Source organism: Anomaloglossus baeobatrachus, chromosome 4, assembly GCF_048569485.1.
Source record: "Anomaloglossus baeobatrachus isolate aAnoBae1 chromosome 4, aAnoBae1.hap1, whole genome shotgun sequence".
NCBI classification, from domain to species: Eukaryota; Metazoa; Chordata; class Amphibia; order Anura; family Aromobatidae; genus Anomaloglossus; species Anomaloglossus baeobatrachus.
In genome coordinates, this window is record NC_134356.1 from 403,573,061 (window position 1) to 403,595,305 (window position 22,245).

Here is a 22,245-nt window from a genome sequence, read left to right on the forward strand (position 1 = left end):
TTTCACATGTCAGTGAAAAACACTGACGTTCTTCACTGACGTGTAAAACACACATGTCCCTCCGTGTTCCGCGATTCACGGCACACGTGGGTTGTCCATGTGCAATCCGTGATCCGTGATCACATATGGACATTACTCACCTGCCTTCACTGCTGCTGTCCATGGTGCTGAAGTCTCTGGCTCTGCAGCGTCCGCCCACCGCTCTCTGCACCTACTTCCTGGTCGGCAGTTCCTGCTTTCATGAATATTCATGAGCCAGGCAGGAGCTGCCGAAAGCAGAGGCTGCAGAGCGAATCACAGGCAAGGTAAGTTGAGAATTTTTAATATTTAATATGTCCGTGATTTTCTTGTACGTGTTTCACTGATCACACACAGATCACACCATAGTGTGGTCCGTGGGTCATCAATGATGCCAGACAAAAACTGACTTGTCTCCATGCAGAATCATGGCCATGAGTGTACGTTGCACGGAGACTCGTTCAGTGAAAAATCACTGATGTGTGAGCAGACCCATTGATTAGAATGGGTCTGCGTATGTCAGTGATTCTGGTACGTATAAAAAAAAGGCACAAACATACCAGAATCACTGACGTGTGAAAGGGGCCTTAAATGGAGGCTGTCAGCAGATTTTTGCTACCTCATCTGAGAGCAGCATGTTGTAGGGAAAGAGACCCTAAATCCAATTATGTATCGCTTAGATCAGTGTTCCCCAGCTCCAATCCTCAAGAGCCACCAACAGTGAATGTTTTCAGGATTTCCTTAGTATTGCCCAAATGTTGGAATCATCACTTGTGCAGGTGATGTAATTATCACCTGTGTATTACTAAGGAAATCCTGAAAACCTGCACTGTTGGTGGCTCCTGAGGACTGGAGCTGGGGAATACTGACTTAGATTACTGAGTGTAGCTGTTCTGACACAATCATAATTTTAGATTTAGCCATGTACCAGTGCTCAGTGAGCTAACCACACCCACACCAAGGACTTTATAGAGATTGTACATTGACAGAGAGGTGTCACTCAGAGGAGGGGGTATGATGGACTGCCGTGCACATGACATTGTAGCAATGATAAGGTTCCTGCTGGTTAAACAAACTTAGCACATAAACAACAAATCTGACCTCCAATTGAGTGTGTGTGTACGCTCATGGTGCACACCATGACATCATTACCTTCTGTGACCTTGCGGTCTCTCCTGGGTCCGATCAGGGGATTTCAAAGAAGGCTGTGGACGGGAGACAGTGAGGAGCGGAGGGACTGGAACAAGAAGCAGTGAGGTGACTATTAGGATTTTTCTTTTCCATTTTTGTACATCTTCCATTTAAGACTCTAGAGCATAATAAGGAACACTAACTTCTCTAAAAATCTAATTTCCTAATTAAAGACGTTCAAATTAAAATTTTGCCTTTTCCTCTCATCTTTTATTTGTATTATTTTTGATTCTTTATTTTCTACATGAATTATGCTTTTTTATGCAGTTTTCAATGTGTTTTTTTCATGTATTTGTTGCTGCTAAGTCAAATTGATCTCTGTGGAGAAAAACTGCAGTAAAAATGCTAAGAGAATTGACAAACTACGGTACATCTCGAACACTACATGCATGGTGTGAATGATTGCTAGCTGGGCACTTCTCTACAATATTTCTCATGAATTGTATATTTGAGCCCTTTGATCAAGGAATCTTCAGTTGTAAGGAACATATTTGTTCTTCATAGAAATGTGTAATAATAAGGCAGTAGGGAGAGCTGACACCGGGTCATGCTCAGCCGGTTGGGTGTGAGCCCATGTACCTGCACAGGGCACCATTTGGAATTCTGGCATTAGATTGACAACACAAACAAAGGAGAGTTTGTAAAGATCTCAAATGACAAGTAAACATAATTACTAATTATAGTAGACGAGTTTCCAGAAATGTGGCTTTTACGTCATTCATATGCCACCAGCGCTTAAAGCATTTTTCCATTATTAGTTGTGTAATGCCTTGAGGAGTGTGGGTGGTGATAATAAATGTATGACACGCTGTCATTATTTAATACATATAGGTCATCAGACAATCTGTTTACAAAGATTTTACATTCATTAGCCTGTACTGTGTGGTTTGGATTGGATGACAATATCATTACTGCATCGCTAGCCATGTACAGGACTCTTTGGGAAGTTCTGTCTGTGACACCTGTTCTACTCATCCTTCATCGTACGCCTTCCCTTTAAATCCTGTTTCTGCATATGTTCTCTGCAACTAATTGCTGGCCCCTGAAAGGGACGAATCCTTTTCTGTGAGAACTGTAACAAGAGTTCCACATTCCACAATTGTTCCAATGTGTTTTGCACCGGACTTGAAACTTTAAACGGATCCAACACCCCGGTATATCTGATAATCCCGGTGTTAGATTCCCGGGCTTTAGAGTACAATGCGTGAGCAGTGAAAATGTGCAAAAGCTTTACAAATTGTGTATATTTCCAATCTGACTTTTATTACTAAGCCATTAAACATAAGATAAATGGAGCATTAGGCGGATGTAGATATAAATTATACAGCACTCTGGCCAATGTAAGCATTTCCAATTATTCCTGTAAGTGGCAGTAATGCACCCAGATTTTCACCATAAACATTCGCAGCCTGGCAAGACCATACGATCCGAGCAACTGGGAGACTGTCATTTTGGCAGGAGTTCTCGAAGCTGTTATGTAATTAGATCCAGGGCTCAGTGATTCATACAGAACATTACAGATCACAGGCGGCGCAGTGACTTTAGGTGTACCATTGACCACGCACTCACGCATTGCTGACCTCCACACAACACAATTAGGATAATTGTTGATCAATTAAAATTATATATAATAACATTTCTCACTCCCTTAGGTAAGAACACAATTGCAAATAAGCTAAGTAAAAGGTTGGTGGTTTCTAATGCCGCTCTACATTAGCAGCTAACCCTTCAAAATGAATAACATAAATAGATACGTAAATAGCAAGAAAGTTAATGTGATTGTAAATGATATTTCACATTCCTAATGAAATAACTACGGCAGTCGTGTGGAGGAACGGTGCAGAGAACGGCTCATTAGGGAATCATAGCAACAGCTGAGCTTACCAGATAGAAGAAAGGGATTAGAGAGTCTGCAGGCCACAACTTTATTCTTAGGATTCCGGAATAGAAAGTTTACTGATACTCTAAATTCTGCCAGAGATATTCCTATGATTGCTGTCAAGGGAAAAGAATTGACAAGAGGAGCACAGCCACGAGTTGCTTTTATATGGAAACTATCATGTAACAGTGACCACAAAGGGCACGAAGAATGGGCAATTACGAGCTAGGGAACACATACAGTTGTGGACATTTATGTATTCTTTAGCCCAAAAAAGTAGCCAAAGATGTGCAATTAAAACAAATCACATTATGATGTTGCTGCCTATGACCGTAAGGGTTTGTGCACATGTTTAGGATTTGGTGCAGAAATAACTCCACCATTTCTGCATCTCTTGGCAGGAAAAATATGTTTTTGACAAGCGTCTTAGGTGCAGATTTTCCCTGTTCATTAGACCGGAGCCATCTTCTCCACTGTCTCTCTCTGCGTATATTGACTGTACTGATGACATCCGAGTGTAGTCCTGTGTTTCACAAGCACCCATAAACTTATATGTGTGTGACGCCCTGGACCTCAGGGATCACAGGTTACAACATCATACACCCCCCCTTTCCTGGACAGGTCACACCAGTCACACATTAAATCCTTGTTGCCACCCTCCAGGGTTGATGTCCACACCAGGTGGGGGCGGAGCCAGGTGGTTGGCCCCGCCCACCGAGGAGTTCACAGGCCTGGAGGCAGGAAAACACAGTAGTGAGTCTAGTTGTGGGCAGTGGAGAGTGAGGATTGAAACTGTTGGTGTCTGGGTTGGAGCCCGGGCACTTCCAGCAAGGTAGGCAGACGGTGGTGGCCGTCTGCAGGAGTTGGTGACGGTCAGCGGAACTGTAGGACCGGGGTCGGGTGGTGGCCCGCCGGTACCGAACCGGGGAGCCGATTGGAGCTAAGCACCAGGCAGGGTACTCAGACCCCGACTAGGCTTGAAGCCGACCTTTAGTCAAATTTGCTGATTGCGGTCTGGACCTCAGGGGTTCATTCCCACCCAAGTCCCGAGTGAAGGCAAAAGCCCAACTGTTCCGGATAAGCGCCACCGCCAAGGGCCAGAGATCCACAGGGCCAGTGTCTGCGTGCAAACGTGCTCCTCCGGCACGTATACGTCGGGGAGCGGACTACCGGTGCCCAGGCATTGGAGTCAAGATACAAAACACAGGTGAAGGGGAACGACAGCCACCATCAACCCATCCAGGGAGAACACTGCAGCTGGCTGCGGGCCCCATCCATCCAGCCGTTTGGTTTACCAGAGACTCTGTCCATCTGTGTCTGAGTGAGTACACCTGTGCCATCCGGCACTGCGCTGCGCTGCACCACAACCCTGCACCCTGCAAACCCCCTTCCATGGAATTCCCCTCTCCTACTGGGCCCCGGGACCAACAGCCCCTACCCACGGAGGGGTCAACACCTAGCTGCTCCCCGCCATCACTCCTGGGAACCCCGTCACCAGCAGCAGTGGTGCCTACCATCACCACAACCCATGGGTGGCGTCACGAACTCTACACATCCCAAAAATCCAACTCCCCTTTTTCACTCATGGGTGAGGAGCGCTGCTCGAGCCCCGGGTCCGGTCCGCTCGAGCCACCGAGAAGAAGGCACCGGATCCGAGGGCGATCTCCCCGAGCAGCCCCCGCGACGGGGAACCGGCCCCCGCCCCCGACATGTGCGCGAGTGATGTGGGATATTCTCGCATTGCACTCCTCTGATTTACATGTTAATGTGAGTGAGCCCTTAGAATGGGTGAAATCTGCAGCCAAAACATTGAAAGAATTGACATGCTGCAGAATTATTTCTGCACCAAATCTGAAAGGGAAAATACTCAATGTGTACATTAGACTTCAGGATTCTCATTGACTTTACTGGTATCAGGAGTCCCTTCAGGTTTTGTGACAAATTTGCACTCAAAAATGCTATAAAATGTGTGGGCACAGCCTTAAAGTGAATCTATTACTATGTTTGTGCCACCTATTCTCAGAGCAGCATAATATGGAGACAGAGACCCTGATTCCAGTCATGTGTCACTTACTGGTCTGCTTGTTGTAGATTTTCTGAAATCCTTGTTTTATCAGCAAGATATTCTCACCAGAGGACTAATAAACCTGCTGCCAGTCCTCCTCCATATTTCTGAGCTGTGTATATCCCCTATTAGTTGGCTTACTTTGTGCCAGAAATGTTCTGTGTTACACATTAGGTCACACCATTTTCCAGTAAGCCTCAACCCTTCTTTAAAGGGAACCTGTCAGGTCCAATATGCACCCAGAGAGCAGTTTTTGTACATATTTCTAATCCCTGCCTAACTGTCCCTTCATCTAGTAGCATACATAAAGAGATCTTTAGAAAAAGTATTTCCAAATATCCTTTATGAAATGCTAATGAGTGCAGGGACTAGTCGCAAAGGCGTTAGTTTCTGTGCTCATTCTGCCCTCTTAGCATGTTAGCATGCCCACAGGGGTGTACTAACATTCTATTCAATGCCCATTGCCCACTTTCATCAGCAGTGACGTGCATATCTGTGTTCGTTGTCACCGCTTCAGAACGTCGGGCTTAGGGTCAGTGCACATGTTCAGAATTCCGGGCCATTTTAGTCATGCGCATTAGACCTCTCTGAAGCCGAGACACGTACACCCGGCTTCATAGTGCGTATGACCAGAAGTGCTGGGACTTGTAATCATGCTCACTGCATTCTGAAGCTGTTACAATAGACACAGGTACGCACATCACCGCTTATGACGCTAGGCAATGGGCATTGAATAGCATGTTAGCACGTCCCTGTGGGTGAGCTAACATGCTAAGAGGGCGGACTAGTCGGGGTAATTAACGCTCTTGCGACTAGTCCCTGTGCTCATTAGCATATCATAAATGATCTTTAGAAATACTTATTCTAAAGATCTCTTTATCTATGCTAGTGTATACAGAGACGGTCAGGCAGCGATTAGCAATATGCACCCAGACCTGCTCGTGATTCTGGGTGCATATTACACCTGACAGGTTCCCTTTAAACTAGGTCACACTTTCTTGTTGTACAAGTTGTGAAAAGTGTCTAAAACTCTCAATAAGTATGTTAGAAGTCATGAAAGATATATTTTTTGCTCACAAATTCAGAATTCACCTTGATAAATATGCCCCAACGTCTGTTTAACATCCATTTGTTCAAATAATTTTTGCCGATACGAACAGAGCGTTTTTTGAATCCATTATGCTAATATTTGACTTTGCAATGTATGTATATGGACATAAGAAAGCAAAAACAGCTGGAGCAAAGGGCAACTCATACCAGAAAAAGGGAAAATGTACAATGCAGTAAATCACTGTTGGAAAATAGAGATATTGTCAGAGACAGAAACCTTGGAGTACTGCCACAGGCGTGCAAACTACCACTGGGACAACCATGACCTATATCTCTAAGCAAGACGGCATAAAATCAATGAATTCTGCCATTGGAATATCACCGAAATGTGGATTTTGATTATTTGTATAAATATATTTTATGTAGAAATAACTACAATATTATTTTAGTTGCGCCAAGTTCTCACAGACTGGGGCGCACTAGTAACTATATGGATCTTGAAACAGTATTTTAAAATGTTGTCTTCGTTTTTTTCTAGTGAAAAAGAAAAGAAAGATTGCTGTTGTTCAGCCAGAAAAACAGTAAGTAATATTCCTTATATGAAGAAATATCACAGATAAAGAAGCAATAGAGAATATCCATCCACACTGCAGTTCACATTCACTGATGTCCTTATGTTTATTTTTTTTTTAATTTCAAGATCAAAAGTACAATACTTTAATAGTGATCTAAAGCAAGGGTGCACAAATATTTTATTGTCCATTAGCCACATTTATAGACTGGGTGTACAAGCTACAATATTGCTGAAATTGAATCTGTTAGCAGGTTTTTGTCATATAATATGAGGGGACGAGACCCTGATTCCAGTAATATATTACTTACTAGTCTGCTTGGTATATATTTGATAAAAATCACTGTCTTCTCTGCTGCAGATCTACCAGTTCTCTGAATGGTGCGAAAATTGTTAATCAGTGATGGGGGCAAGGATACATAGAACAGGAGGACTACATCACATGAGACAACTAGTCCTCTAATGATAATCTCCTGCTGATAATACACTGATTTTATTGAAATTAAATAGACTACTTATTGATACATCACTCAAATCAGGATATCTACCCCCAACATTATGCTGCTCTCAGATTAAGGCCGGCTTTGCACACTACGACATCGCAGGTCCGATGTCGGTGGGGTCAAATCGAAAGTGACGCACATCCGGCGTCACTTGCGATGTCGTAGTGTGTAAAACCTTTTTGATACGATGAACGAGAGCAAAAGCGTCGTTATGCTATCATCGGTGTAGTCTCCGAAATTTCCATAATGCCGGTGCAGCGACAGGTACGATGTTGTTCCTTGTTCTTGCAGCAGCACACATCGCTGTGTGTAAAGCCGCAGGAGCGAGGAACATCACCTTACCTGCGTCCCGGCTGTTATGAGAAGGAAGGAGATGGGCGGGATGTTTACATCCTGCTCATCTCCTCCCCTCCGTTGCTATTGGCCGCCTGCCGTGTGACGTCGCTGTGACGCCGCACGTCCGCCCCCTTAGGAAGGGGGCGGTTCGCCGGCCAGAGCGACGTCGCAGGACATGTGAGTGCATGTGAAGCTGCCATAGCGATAATGTTCACTACGGCAGCTATCACAAGATATCGCAGCTGCGACGGGGGCGGGGACTATCGCACTCGACATTGCAGCATCGGCATGCGATGTCGTAGTGTGCAAAGCCCGCCTAACTCCTTAACGATTTATGATGTACTATGTCTATAATAATTTGTCTCCCTGCCTTGGATACGAGCCCCCACGCCTAGCCCACATCTTTACCAGCAGATGATGGCTGAATTATTCAGCCATAACTTTCTTCTAACAACCTCTGCTCTTGTTAAGCTGTTAAATGCCTTTGTCATTCTCTAAAAGTGGTATTTAAAGCACCCTGGCAAGGGGCCATGCCATTCTATCATGACAGACACAGGGGTCTGTTATCTAAGTACTCCTGTGAATACCAGCCCATGGCTGTATATAGCACATGGAATTAGATGATCACATGTTCAAGTCCACTAAGGGCAGTATTATAACCATGAAAAGAAGAAAATAAAAATGTTTTAAAAAAAATATAAATAATATAGAAGTTCAAATTACCACTCTTTTACCATATTAAAAATTAAGAAATAAAAAAATAAAAAATACTCACAGTTGGTATCACTTTGTTAGGCCTGTTTCACATGTCAGTGAAAAACACAGACGTTTTTCACTGACGTGTAAAAAACGCACATGTCCCTCCATGTGCTTTGATTCACGGCGCATGTGGGTTGTCCATGTGCAATTCGTAATACATGATCCGTCATCCGTGATAGCACATGGCCGTATACTCACCTGTCCCCGCTCCTGCTGTCCGTGGTGCTGAACTCTCCGACTCTGCTTTGTTTCCACCCCCGGTCCAGCTGCTTCCGGGTCGGCTGTGGCTGTATACAATGAATATGTATGAGAATAAGCCCTGAATCAGACAACATAGGTAAGGATGGTTGACCTCGGGGAGATCAACATACAACACCGCAGAGACACCATCACGTGTTTCTCAACGCAGTGACACTAGAACAAGGCCCCCTGGGAAAATATGCAAAACAAGAATGCCTCGGAGACACCATCACATGTTTCTCAACGCTGGCAGGAAACTAGCCAGGTCTTTCACCGGGAAGGAACAACCACGGGAAAGGCAGTCTCCAGTCAAGGAAACTGCCTACACCAAAACATGGTATCCATCCAAAGACAGCTGTTTTGGGGTATACCTGGTGAAAGACCTGGCTAGTTTCCTGCCAGCGTTGAGAAACATGTGATGGTGTCACCGCGGCATTCTTGTTTTGCAGAGGGGCAAATAGCCCGAAAAAGCTGTCTGTGGATGGATACCATGTTTTGGTATAGGCGGTTTCCTTGACTGGAGACTGCCCTTCCCGCGATTGTTCCTTACCGGTGAAAGACCTGGCTAGTTTCCTGTCAGTGTTGAGAAACATGTGATGGTGTCTCCGTGGCATTCCTGTATTGGCTCTGAAGCAGAGGCAGCTGAGGCCAGAGACAAGCAGCGCTGGAGAAGGTGAGCTAAAAATATTTTTTATTTTCAATGTCTGTGTTTTTCTGGTACTTGTTTCACGGATCACACCATAGTGTGAACCGTGGGACATCAGTGATGACAGAAAAAACGGACATGTCTCCATGTGGAGCACATGGACACGCGTGTACTCCTCACGGAGACATGGTAAGTGAAAATTGATTTTAATGGGTCTTCGTATGTCTGTGATTCTGGTATGTATAAAAACTAGCACATACGTACCAGAATTACTGACGTGTGAAACAGGCCTAAGTAAAAGTCCGATTTATTAAAATATAAAATAAATTATTCCTATCGGTAAACAGCGTAACGAGAAAAAAATCAAAATCAAGTGGGGAGGAGAGTCCGTGGCTTGTCTTAAAGTTTTGTAGGAGAAATTGGAGGTTTACGAGCAGGTCAGCAGATGAGGTCAGGTTGGCAGTAAGAGAGAAGGGCACATAATTGTATTTTTAGAGAGTGATGGGGTTTGAGGATAGCAAAGGACAGTTAGGCTGCGACCGCACTTTGCGTTTCCACCTGCGTTTTGGGTGCTTTTTAGGTGCATTTTGAGAAGCACCTTTTTCATGCCAAAAGGCATGCGTTTTGATTTCACAGCAAAGTCTTTGGAAAATGGGGATTTCTTGTCCGCACTTTTTGTGTTTCTAAATGCTGCGTTTAATTTGCATATTTTGTGGCAAAAACTCTGCGTTCAAAGAAGCAGCATGTCAGTTGTTTTTGCCATTTTGGGTGCGTTTTGCTAACATTGGAGTCAATGAGAAATGGCAAAAACCAAGTTTCCTACAAATTCCTGCATTTTACCTGCATTTTCTGTGCAGAAAACATGCGTTTTGAACTTACAAAACGCATGCTTTTTGCAAATTAAATTAATGATTTCATATGTCCCTTTACACACACACATAATCCGACAATTAAATTAAATAAAATGTTAAACTTAGGGCTATTTTTCTAATAAATACTATTTTACCGATATAATTCCATTATATATTTATATTTTCTTTTCAATTTCTGCACTTATGTATTTAATCCTTTTTGTTATCTTTTTTCCATATATTTGAATGTTTAACCTTTATTTAGCAGTGTCTTGATTTACAAAACGCATTTGTCAAAACGCAGGTGGAAAAGCAGGTAAAAAGCGCTGAAAACGCATCAAAAACGCGGTAAATACGCATGTGTTTTCAGCGCTAAATTTCTGAAAAAGGCAACTTTGGTCAAATCAATTAAGCACAAAATGTGCGTTTATAACTGCAAGTAGGTGAACGCAAAGTGCGGTCGCAGCCTTAAGGATTTGTTGAGCAGTTAGAATAAGGGCATATGTACTATGGTCGAAGGATTAGTTGTTAAAAAAGTAGGTGCAGTAAGGCGGGCTTTGCACACTACGACATCGCAGGTGCGATGTCGGTGGGGTCAAATTGAAAATGACGCATTTCCGGCATTGCATGCGACATCGTAGTGTGTAAAGGCTTGATGATACGATTAACGAGCGCAAAAGCGTCGTAATCGTATCATCGGTGCAGCGTCGGCGTAATCCATGATTACGCTGACGCGACGGTCCGATGTTGTTCCTCGCTCCTGCGGCAGCACACATCGCTGTGTGTTAAGCCGCAGGAGCGAGGAACATCTCCTACCGGCGTCACTGCGGCTTCCGTAGGATATGCGGAAGAAAGGAGATGGGCGGGATGTTTACATCCCACTCATCTCCGCCCCTCCGATTGGCCGCCTGGCGTGTGACGTCGCTATGACGCCGCACGACCCGCCCCCTTAACAAGGAGGCGGGTCGCCGGCCAGAGCGACGGTCACAGGACAGGTGAGTCCATGTGAAGCTGCCGTAGCGATAATGTTCGCTACGGCAGCTATCACAAGGAAATCGCTGCTGCGACGGGGGCGGGTACTATCGCGCTCGGCATCGCAGCATCGGCCTGCGATGTCGCAGCGTGCAAAGTACCCCTTAGTAAACAGGTGTAGCTCTTCCCTTCCGGGACATTTCTGGCACTGTGCTCTTAATAAGCTGCACTTAAATGGAGCTGCACAAGTTTTTATTTTACTCATTTATATAGCGCTATTAATTCCACAGCGCTTTACAGACGTGATCATCATTGTCCCCCTTTGGGGCTCAGAATCTAAATTCCATATCAGTATGTCTTTGGAGTGTGGGAGGAAACCGGAGAACCCAGAGGAAACCCACGCAAACACGAGGACCCCAGCACTGCAAGACTGCAATGCTAACCAGCGAGCCACTGTGCTGCCCCACATCTAGAAGATAAATTAGGATAGGATTGTAGCTGTAATTTAACATACTGGGGTACATGGTTAGGTAGTAATGTAGGAAAGAGAAGGAATGAAATAGATAAATTCCAGAAACACAAAAAGAAAAAAAAAAAAAATAAGTTTCTCTTTGAAAAACGATCAGTGGAAAAAAGAGATTAAAGGGAAAAGTGTAGATTTTTTAAAAAATTATTTTCTGTTTTTAAAATAATACGTATTACCTATGCAGTGCCACTCTATTCAGAGTCTATAGAAAGGACGGAGACAGCCGAGTGCTGTACATATCTATTCTTTTCAATCCTATAGACTTAAGGGGGTGTTACACGCAGCGATATTGCTAGCGATATCGCTGGTGAAAGCACCCGCCCCCGTCGTTTGTGCGTCACGGGAAAATCGCTGCCCGTGGCGCACAAAATCGTTAGGACCCGTTATACGGGCCTTACCTGCCTAGCGACGTCGCTCTGGCCGGCGAACCGCCTCCTTTCTAAGGGGGTGGTTCGTTCGTCGTCGTCACTAAGCGCCCGCCCAATAGAAGCGGAGGGGTGGAGATGAGCGGCCGTAACATCCCGCCCACCTCCTTCCTTCCACATTGCTGGCGGCCATAGGGACGGTGATGTTCCTCATTCCTGCGTTGTCACACGTAGCGATGTGTGCTGCCGCAGGAACGACGAACAACCAGCATCCTGCAACAGCAACGATTTTATGAAAATGAACAACGTGTCAACGATCATCGATAAGGTGAGTATTTTTGATCGTTAACACTCGCTCGGAGCTGTTACACACAACGACGTCGCTAACGACGCCGGATGTGCATCACGGAATCCGTGACCCCGGCGATATATCGTTAGATACGTCGTTGCGTGTCACGGGGCCTTTAGAATAGAGCAACAAAGTAGGACTCAGAACCTGTAATTTAATACCTATTGCCTATGTATCTTACTAATCCTGAATGTAGTTAAGGAGTTTTGATATAGGAAAACCCCTAAATGTTGTATTTCAATGGTGTTCCCTTTAATGGGTATGGAATAGAGATGAGCGGACCCGTGGAAGTTCGGTTTGGTTTGGCGGGTGCGGGTGTGGCACTTAACCTGAACCCCAATAGAAGGCACTAATTGGGCAGTTTAGGTCTCCGCCTACATGCAGCCATCCATAAACAGGTCACTTTTGGGAGCTGGTGGGCAGGGTTTTTCCATTTTTTTTGTTTGGTGCACACTGCATCCGATCATGCTGTTGTTACCCTCAGTGTGACCCATTGAAACATTGCAAGCGGCTCGTACTGGACTGAGCACCAAGTGTACCCGAGCACAGCAATGCTCATGCAAGTGGTTTGCATAGTTAAAGCACCCAAACTAGTATGGAGGCCTCCCAACTTTCCCCTTTGACAAAAAATGTCAGAAAGAGAGGGATCAAGTATGTTGTATTAAAATAACCATTCCTTATATTCTTGCAAAAATTTGTATCTGCCGTTTTCCCTTTTGAAGACACATGGATGCTCTGCGAAACCCGGGTAAGAGTAGGGAATGTTCAGAGGGACAGTAATCTAATGCTTATGGCCACCATTTTCAGGGTGTCATCCTAGACTACAAAATATACTTAAATAAATCACGTTATCATGAATTTACATATTTAAAAAAGGCAAATTAGATTGTTAGTCCTTTTAATAAATGTGAGTAATTAAACTATGTCAGTTGTCATTGGACAAAAATACTTCACAATCTCTTATTCCAGTATCTTTCCTTATATTTTCACTGTTGACAATTTGAGCAAAGGATTGGTGGCAAGTAAAAACCTTGTAGCTAAGTGTAATGTCAGTAAATGAGCAGTAGGGTTGATTAATGGAGCCTGTTTTCTGCTTTTTTGCACTGCCAGGATGCAGGGTTTGCAGCGTTGCGTTCAATTAGGGCTCTCTAGGTAGTTTCAAACACAATAAAATTTCCTACAGCGAAGAATAACATCTGTAGATGTGTGTTACTCCTCATTCAGTTAAATTCGACTTCAGTAAACAACTATTTCAGTATCCAGGAACGACAATTTACAAAACAGACAATGTATAGTATATTACCATTTACATCTCTAGTGCCTCTTTCATTAGTCTTGACATTAACATAAGGAATCCTATAAAACAGATTTCTGCCCGTTACATGCAACATTAAAAAGCAAATATAACTTTTCAGGATGGAATTAGTGTTGTGTTGCTGATTTTAATGCTGTTTTTATTGATGCTGTAAAACTAAAAAATTGAATTGAAAGAGGTTGAAGTCCATGGAGACAATTCCCTGGCAATAATGCCTTTTATTTAGTCAACTTGGCGTAGTGTTGGTATCAGACAAGCCATAAAATCTGTTTTACTAAATGCATCATTACTGTGTGAATTTAGTGTTATGTCCTAGCGATTACACACAGGTTTTATAAAGCAGGTATTTTGGTGTGCTTTATACTTAGACGAGTCGTATACAGTTTTTATGGCATCGTGATTGTAATTATTGTAATTAAATTCTACTGTGTCTTCTTAAAATTGACTATACTCAAATAAGACACAGAACTTCATGAGCGCATCTGCACAACGTCAGCGCAAAGGGCCTAACGACTTAAATACCTTCTGCTTTAATACCCTGTCTGAGGCACAGAGCTCACAAGTATAGCATTATAATTACAACCTTTTATTCCTACTGTAAAGGTTTGTTTGTACCTATAGGCGTCCAGGGAGAAATGTTCTCGATAATTGAAATCCACACACACATATTCACGTTTGCACGAGTGTGTGCAAATATATATATATATATATATATATATATATATATATGCATATACAATATATATATATACACAGTGGATGTATATATATATACTGTGTATATATATATATGTATATATATATATATATATATATATGTATATATATATATATACATATATATATATATATATATATATATATATATATATGTATATACTGTATATATGTACTGTATAATATATATCTAATATATAAAGCTCAGTGTATTTATGTGTGCATGTATGGATGTGTATATGTATGTGTGTGTGTATATTCTAAAGGAATTTGCACCGTCGCATTTACAATCACAAAATCTTGCATAGACGCCTCATGTGACTCAGAGAACGTCATAGACTATGTTTTGACCAGAAAAATTAACCTCGCGCTTAACAGTAAAGGGGGCTTTACACGCTAGCGATATCGGTACCGATATCGCTAGCGTGCATACCCACCCCCATCGTTTGTGCGACAGGGGCATATCGCTGCCCGCTGCGCACAAAATCACACTCCCCTGTGACACGGCTTACCTGCCTGCGACGTCACTCTGGCCAGCGATCCGCCTCCTTTCTAAGGGGGCTGGTCTTTCGGTGTCACAGTGACGTCACACGGCAGGCGACCAATAGAAGCGGAGGGGCGGAGATGAGCGGGACGTAACATCCCGTCCACCTCCTTCCTTCCGCATAGCCGGTGGAGGCAGGTGAGGAGATGTTCCTCGCTCCTGCGGTGTCACACACAGCGATGTGTGCTGCCACATGAACGAGGAACAACATCGCTAATGAGAGGTAAACGACTTTTTGTTTCCGGACGACCTCTCCACGGCAAACTATTTTGGACGCTTTTGCGATCGTTTTAGGTTGCGCATAAGTATCACACGCTGCGATATCGTTAATGATGCCAGATGTGCATCACTAACGATGTGACCCCGACGATAAAACATTAACGATATCGTAGCGTGTAAAGCCCCCTTTACTCTCCAAAAATTCTGCCTCTATTAGAGTCAATGGAGCTGGAAGCCACAGGTTATTATTAGCAGCTCTGATTGGTTGCTATAAGATCGAAATACATTCATAGTATAACAAGCTTATGTGTGAGGTAATATGATATCAGAGACAGACAGACAAAGAGACAGACAGACAGGCATAGACAAGGAAAGAGACAGGCACAGACAAGAAAGGGAAAGAGAGACAAACAGAGAAACAGACAGAGAAACAGACAGACAGAGATAGACAGAGGCAGACGGGGAACGAGACAGACGGGGAAAGAGACAGATGGGGAAAGAGACAGACGGGGAAAGAGACAGACGGGGAAAGAGACAGACGGGGAAAGAGACAGACGGGGAAAGAGACAGACAGGGAAAGAGACAGACGAGGAAAGAGACAGACAGAGAAAGAGACAGACGAGGGCAAAGAGACAGACGGGCAAAAAGACAGATGGGCAAAGGGACAGATGGGCAAAAAGACAGACGGGCAAAGAGATAGACGGGCAAAGAGATAGACGGGCAAAAAGACAGATGGGCAAAAAGACAGATGGGCAAAAAGACAGATGGGCAAAAAGACAGACGGGGAAAGAGACAGACGGGGAAAGAGACTGACCTGGAAAGAGACAGACCTAGAAAGAGACAGACAAGGAAAGAAACACAGAGATAGCGACAGACAGAGACAGGCAGACAGGGAAAGAGATAGGCAGCAAAAGAGACAGACAGAGAGACAGAAAAAGACAGACCTGGAAAAGAGACATACCTGGAAAAGAGACAGACCTGCGAATGAGACAGACCTGCGAATGAGACAGACCTGGGAAAGAGACAGACCTGGGAAAGAGACAGACCTGGGAAAGAGACAGATCTGGGAAAGAGACAGATCTGGGAAAGAGACAGATCTGGGAAAGAGACAGATCTGGGAAAGAGACAGACCTGGGAAAGAGACAAACCAGGGAAAGAAATAGACCTGGGAAAGAAACAGACCTGGGAAAGAAACAGACTTGTGAAAGAGACAGATGGGCAAAGAGACAGATGGGCAAAGAGACAGATGGGGAAAGAGACAGACCGACAGGCAGACAGGGAAAGAGACAGACAAAGAGACAGGGAAAGAGCCGGGAAAAGAGACAGACGGGGAAAGAGACAGACGGGGAAAGAGACAGACGGGGAAAGAGAGAGAGACAGGCAGACACAGATAGAGGGAGACAAACAGACAGAGATATAGCGAGACAGACATACACAGACAGACACAGAGATAGACAGAGAGACTGATACAGAGACAGACAGAGAGATAGACACAGAGACATAGACACAGACAGACACACAGAGACAGACAGGGAAAGAGACAGATAGACAGACAAGCAGTGACTGTTAGGCTATGTGCGCACTAGAAATGTGAAGTTTCTCAAGAAAATTTCTTGAGAAACTTCTGCCAGTGAAAGATTTCCGGACCTGCGGAAAAAATCCGCACCAAATCCGCATGCGGTTTTGCCGCGGATTTGCCGCGGATTTGCCGCGGATTTACCGCAGGTTTGTCCCTGCAATAAATAATAAAGATAATCGATAGACAGATAATGGATAGAGGGAAAGATGGATAGATGAATAGATGAATAGATAGATAGATAGATAGAGGGATAGATAGATAGATGAATAGATGAATAGATAGATAGATAGAGGGATAGATAGATAGATAGATGAATAGATGAATAGATAGATAGATAGAGGGATAGATGGATAGATAGATAGAGGGATAGATGGCTAGATAGATAGATAGAGGGATAGATAGATAGAGGGATAGATAGATAGATAGATAGATAGATGAGAAAAACCTATATAATGTTCCACCTCCCTGCATTTTCTAAGCTGGCACCCTTTAGTGACTTTCATGTGGCACTAAAGGGTGCTTAGCCTTGTATTTAGCCATAAAATAAATAAATAATTAAAAAAAAACGACGTGAGGTCCCCCCATTTTTTGTAGCCAGCTAGGGTAAAGCAGACGGCTGCAGCCTGCAGACCACCGCTGGCAGCTTCACCTTGGCTGGTAATCCAAAACAGTGGGCACCCCACGCTGTTATTTTAAATTATATAAATAATTTAAAACAAAAAACGTGCGGTCCCCCCCATATTGGATCACCAGCCAAGGTAAAGCGGACAGCTGGGGTCTGATATTCTCAGACTAGGGAGGTCCACTGTTATTGGACACTCCCCAGCCTAAAAATAGCAGGCCGCAGCCGCCCCAGAAGTGGCGCATCCATTAGACGTGCCAATCCTGGCGCTTTGCCCCAGCTCATCCCGCGCCCTGGTGCGTTGGCAAACGGGGTAATATATGGGGTTGATGCCAGATGTGTAATATCACCTGGCATCAAGCCCTGGGGTTGGTGAGGTCAGGCGTCTATCAGATACCCGACATCACCAACCCAGTCAGTAGTAATTAAAAAATAGACAACAAAAAAAGTTTTATTTGAAAAAACACTCCCCAAAACATTCCCTCTTTAACCAATTTATTGAAAAGAGCACAATCAATTCCACGTCCGGCGTAATCCAATAAGGGGGGGGCACGGCGATCCATACCATAGTCGCTGTCCCAGTCAATGAAGAACAGAATGTTCCCCATTGGCTGGGAGAGCAATGCAGTGACCTGAGCTAACATCAATAGGTCAGCTCAGGTCACTGCAGGGGATGACGAGCGCTGCCATCAGGAGCATAGATGAGATCATTACCTTCTGTGATCATCTCCTGTACTGCTGACGTCAGCGCTGTCACTGACTTCTATGCCCGCCGCGTTGTCAGAAGTATCGCGAGAGCCCGTGACGTCACCGCTAGTGACAGTCTCGGGCCGCTCGCGAGACAGGCATAGACAGCAGTGACCGCGGTGATGTCAGGAGGCAGGAGATCGTCACAGCAGGTAATGATCTCACCTCCTGACAGCAGCGATCGTCATCCCCGCGGCTCCCAGCACTGCAGGATGTCAGTGTCTGCCTGCGCTGCCGCGTGACAGGCTGCTGACACTGCGGGCAGACACTGACACTGCAGTGCAGGCAGCCGCGAGGCCGGAGCAGGACACAGACTGCACGGGCACCTGGAGGTCGCACGGAAGTGCTTCTGTGCGACGTCCAGGGAGTGTGACGTCTGTGTTTACTCTGCTCCGCTTCCTCTTCCTGGCATAATGACATCGCTTCCTGCAAAACCGCAGGCAGCGATGAGCATTCCCGCAGGTAATTCGCGGCTATTCCGGTGGTATACCGCACATCATTGCTACCTGCGGAATACCCCCGGAATACCGCAGGTACCTGCGGAAATTAATGGACATGCACATTTTCTCAAGAAAGTTTCTCGAGAAATTCTTCTCGTGGAAATTTCTTGAGAAAAATCCGCACAAGTGAGCACAGCTTTTTTTTTTTTTCATAGAAATTGCTGGGAAATGTCTGCACAAAGATTGCAGACATTTCTCAAGAAATTTCCGCGGCAAATCCGTGGGTAAATCCGCGGGTATAAAGCTCTAGTGCGCACATAGCCTTAGAGAGACAGAGACAGTTACTTTCCCAGGCAACACCTGGGTACTACAGCTAGTATGTGTGTGTGTGTGTGTGTGTGTGTGTGTGTGTGTATATATATATAAATATATATATATATATATATATGTATATTTATCTACATATAGTATACCATAAAAGTGAGGGCTCCCCTCAAATTTATGTAATTATTTTATTTTATCTTTTCATGGGATAACACTGAAGATATGACAATGCAGTCAGTGTACATCTTTTAGATCAGTGTAAATTTGGTGAACCCTCTGAATAACTCAATACATAACCATTAATGCCTAAACTGCTGGCAACAAAAGTGAGTACACCTGCACGTGAAAATGTCCAAAGTGTCAATATTGTGTGTGATCGCCATTATTTTTAAGCACTGCCTTAACTCTCTTGGGCATGGAGTTCACCAGAGCGTCACAGGAGCCACTGGAATCCTTTTCCCTCCACCATGATGACATTACATAGCTGGTGGATGTTAAAGAATTTGTGCTCCTTCACCTTTCATTTGATGATGCCTCACAGATGTTCAATAGGGCATAGGTCTGGGGTCATGTTTGGCCAGTCCAGCACCTTTACCCTCAGATTCTTTAGTAAGGCAGTGGTCGTCTTGGAGTTGTGTTTGGGGTCACCATGTTGGAGTACTGCCCTGGGGTCCAGCATTCGAAGCAAGGGATCATGCTCTGTTTCAGTATGTCATAGTACATGTTGGGATTTATAGTGTCCTCAACTGTAGCTCCCCACAGGGGGCAGCACTCATAGTGCTACAAACAATGACACACCCACTACCATGCTTGACACACCTGACACCATCTGAAAAAATAAGTTTATCTTAATCTCATCAGACCACAGCATATTGGTCTATAAATTCATGTTCTTAATGTGTTTGTCTTCAGCAAACTGTTTTCTGGCTTTCTTGTGCATCATCTTTAGAAGACGCTTCCTACTGGGAAGACAGAAATTCAGACAAATTTGATGCAGTGTGCGGTGTATGGAATGAGCACTGGCAGGCTGACCCTCCACCCCTTTAATGTTTTGCAGCAATGCTGGCAACATTAATACGTCTATTTTGAAATGGCAACCTCTAAATATGATGCTGAGCATGTGCACTCAACTTCCTTGGTTGACCATGGCAAGACGTGTTCTAAGTGGAATCTGTCTTGTTAAACCACTGTATGATTTTGGCCACCATGCTGCAGCTCAGTTCAGGGTGTTGTCAGTCTTCTTAAAGCCTAAGCTGTCTTTATGTAGAGCAACAATTCTTTTTCAGATTCTCAGAGAATTCTTTGCTATAAGGTGCCGAAGTAAAGTTTCAGTGACCAGTATGAGAGAGTGTGTGAGTGATAACACCAAATTCAACTCACCTGCTCCTCATTCACACCCGAGACCTTGTAGCACTAATGAGTTACATGACACCTTGGAAAATGGCTAATTGGGCACAATTTGGTCATTTTCACTTAGGGGTATACTCACCTTTGTTGCCAGCGGTTTAAACATTAATGGCTGTGTTGAGTTATTTAGAGGGCACACCAAATGTACACTGTTATACAAGCTGTACACTGACTACTTTAAAGTTTCTTATCTTCAGTATTGGCCCATGAAAAGATACAATAAAATATTTACAAAAATGTGAGGGGTGTACTCACTTTCATTATATACTGTATATACAGAATATATAACATGTATACACATATATATATATATATATATATATATATTTTATTTTTTTTTTTTTTTTGCACATATACGGTATATATGTCAGATGTTGTCAGTATTAACAAGGGATAGTTCGGATTCTATCATGAAAATCCATTCTTAAAGTAAAAGTTGAGTTTTGACATAAAAACAGCAAAGATGAAGCAATCACTACCCAATATATGTGCTAAGCTTTTTCTTACTGTACCAATATGAATAAGATTTTAGCAATTCAGAACATATTGAAGTGTTCTATTAATCATTTGTAGCTATGATTCTACTATAACATATGTATGCTTTATTTACAGTCAGTTTCCTCCTGCAGATAAACTCTACAGCCATTAATAATTTTTAAGAATATATATTTCATGAAACAGAAAAAACATAAGATCCAGTATACGTACGCACACTTTGTTTTATTTTATTCTTTATTTCTTTAGACAGGTTCACATTGGTAATTATGATAAATATAACAGCAGATCTTGTCCTCATGTAAGGGTAGCATGGGCTGAGGTGTTCTGTTGTGACCTTAGGTACCACTGATATGTGTACTTCTGGGTGTGTGTGATGTTTGCTGTAGAAATTTCCTACTCTGGCCGCATACTCTCGGATAACTCAGTAACCCCAGATTTCATGCAAATATTCAGGTTTATTTTTCAAAAATAGAGTGAACTTTACTATTGGAACTGATGAACTATATATACAGTAGGTAGCAGGTACAACGATTGGTTTTCCCATCATCTGTTTTACACAGAGGCACAGATATATTGGATTCATGTTGCAGCACATCACTTGTAAAAACATTTCAACAAACCATTATGCCTGATTTTAATATTCCATTCTTTCTACGTGTCCTTCAATAACCACAGCCTACTTCTGTCCAGTATCCGTGACCCGGCATAGCAAGTGTAGAGTTCTTTCATTACGACTTCCTGGTCTGGCCTACATGTTGCTCCTTCATTCCCCCTTTATTAGCTATTCAGGGTCCCCTCAAATCCACAGCTCTACCCTCCGGGCTCTTGGCCATAGCCTCTGCTGCTGAACTCCTCATTCCTTGTCTGTTCTACTTCCCAGGATTCAGGATGTCCTGGACATGTTAAATTCCAGACTGCCCCTTTTATCAAGTACACTTACAGGGTTTGCTACCGCCAAAAATCTAGTCTTTGTACTTTTATTTATTCCATGGCATTTTGCATGTAAAAAAGAGGCATACATAATAGGGACAAGTACAATAATCATAAACAAAATAAGGCACAGACAGGTACAAGAGGAGAGAGGACCCTGCCCGCGAGGGCTCACACTCTACAAGGGATGTGTGATGATATAGTAGGTGAGGGTGGAGATGGTTATGCGGCGCTATAGTGGACTGAAGGATATGGCAGGTTCTAGGCTTGTTGGAAGGAGTGAGTCTTCATGTTCCTTTTGTAGCTTGTCAAGGCAGGCGAGAGTCTGATATGTTGTGGCAGAGCGTACCAGAATATAGGGGAGGCACGGGAGAAATCTTGTATGCGATTGTGAGAAGCGCAGACACGAGAGGAGTAGAGAAAGAGATCTTGTGAGATCTTCCACCCAGTATGCTGCCTGTTCAGTCCCCACAGCTGTGACGAGCTCCACTCACTTTGTTTCGTTACTAACTCCTGCTTCCTCCAAACTGGAAGTTACTCCCAGGACTTCTTCCATCTGCACGACAGCTAATTCTGCCTCTC

The 22,245-nt window shown here is 43.8% G+C and overlaps 1 protein-coding gene across 4 annotated transcripts in view; it reads left to right on the forward strand.

The window, feature by feature from the left end:
• SFMBT2 (Scm like with four mbt domains 2) overlaps positions 1-22,245 on the forward strand; it is a 365,966-nt gene that overhangs the window by 277,554 nt on the left and 66,167 nt on the right. For all 4 annotated transcript variants that reach the window (XM_075345324.1, XM_075345321.1, XM_075345322.1 and 1 more), the window contains one exon: positions 6,742-6,784. In XM_075345324.1, the coding sequence (XP_075201439.1) occupies positions 6,742-6,784 (43 nt within the window). The remainder of the gene's footprint in view (positions 1-6,741; positions 6,785-22,245) is intronic.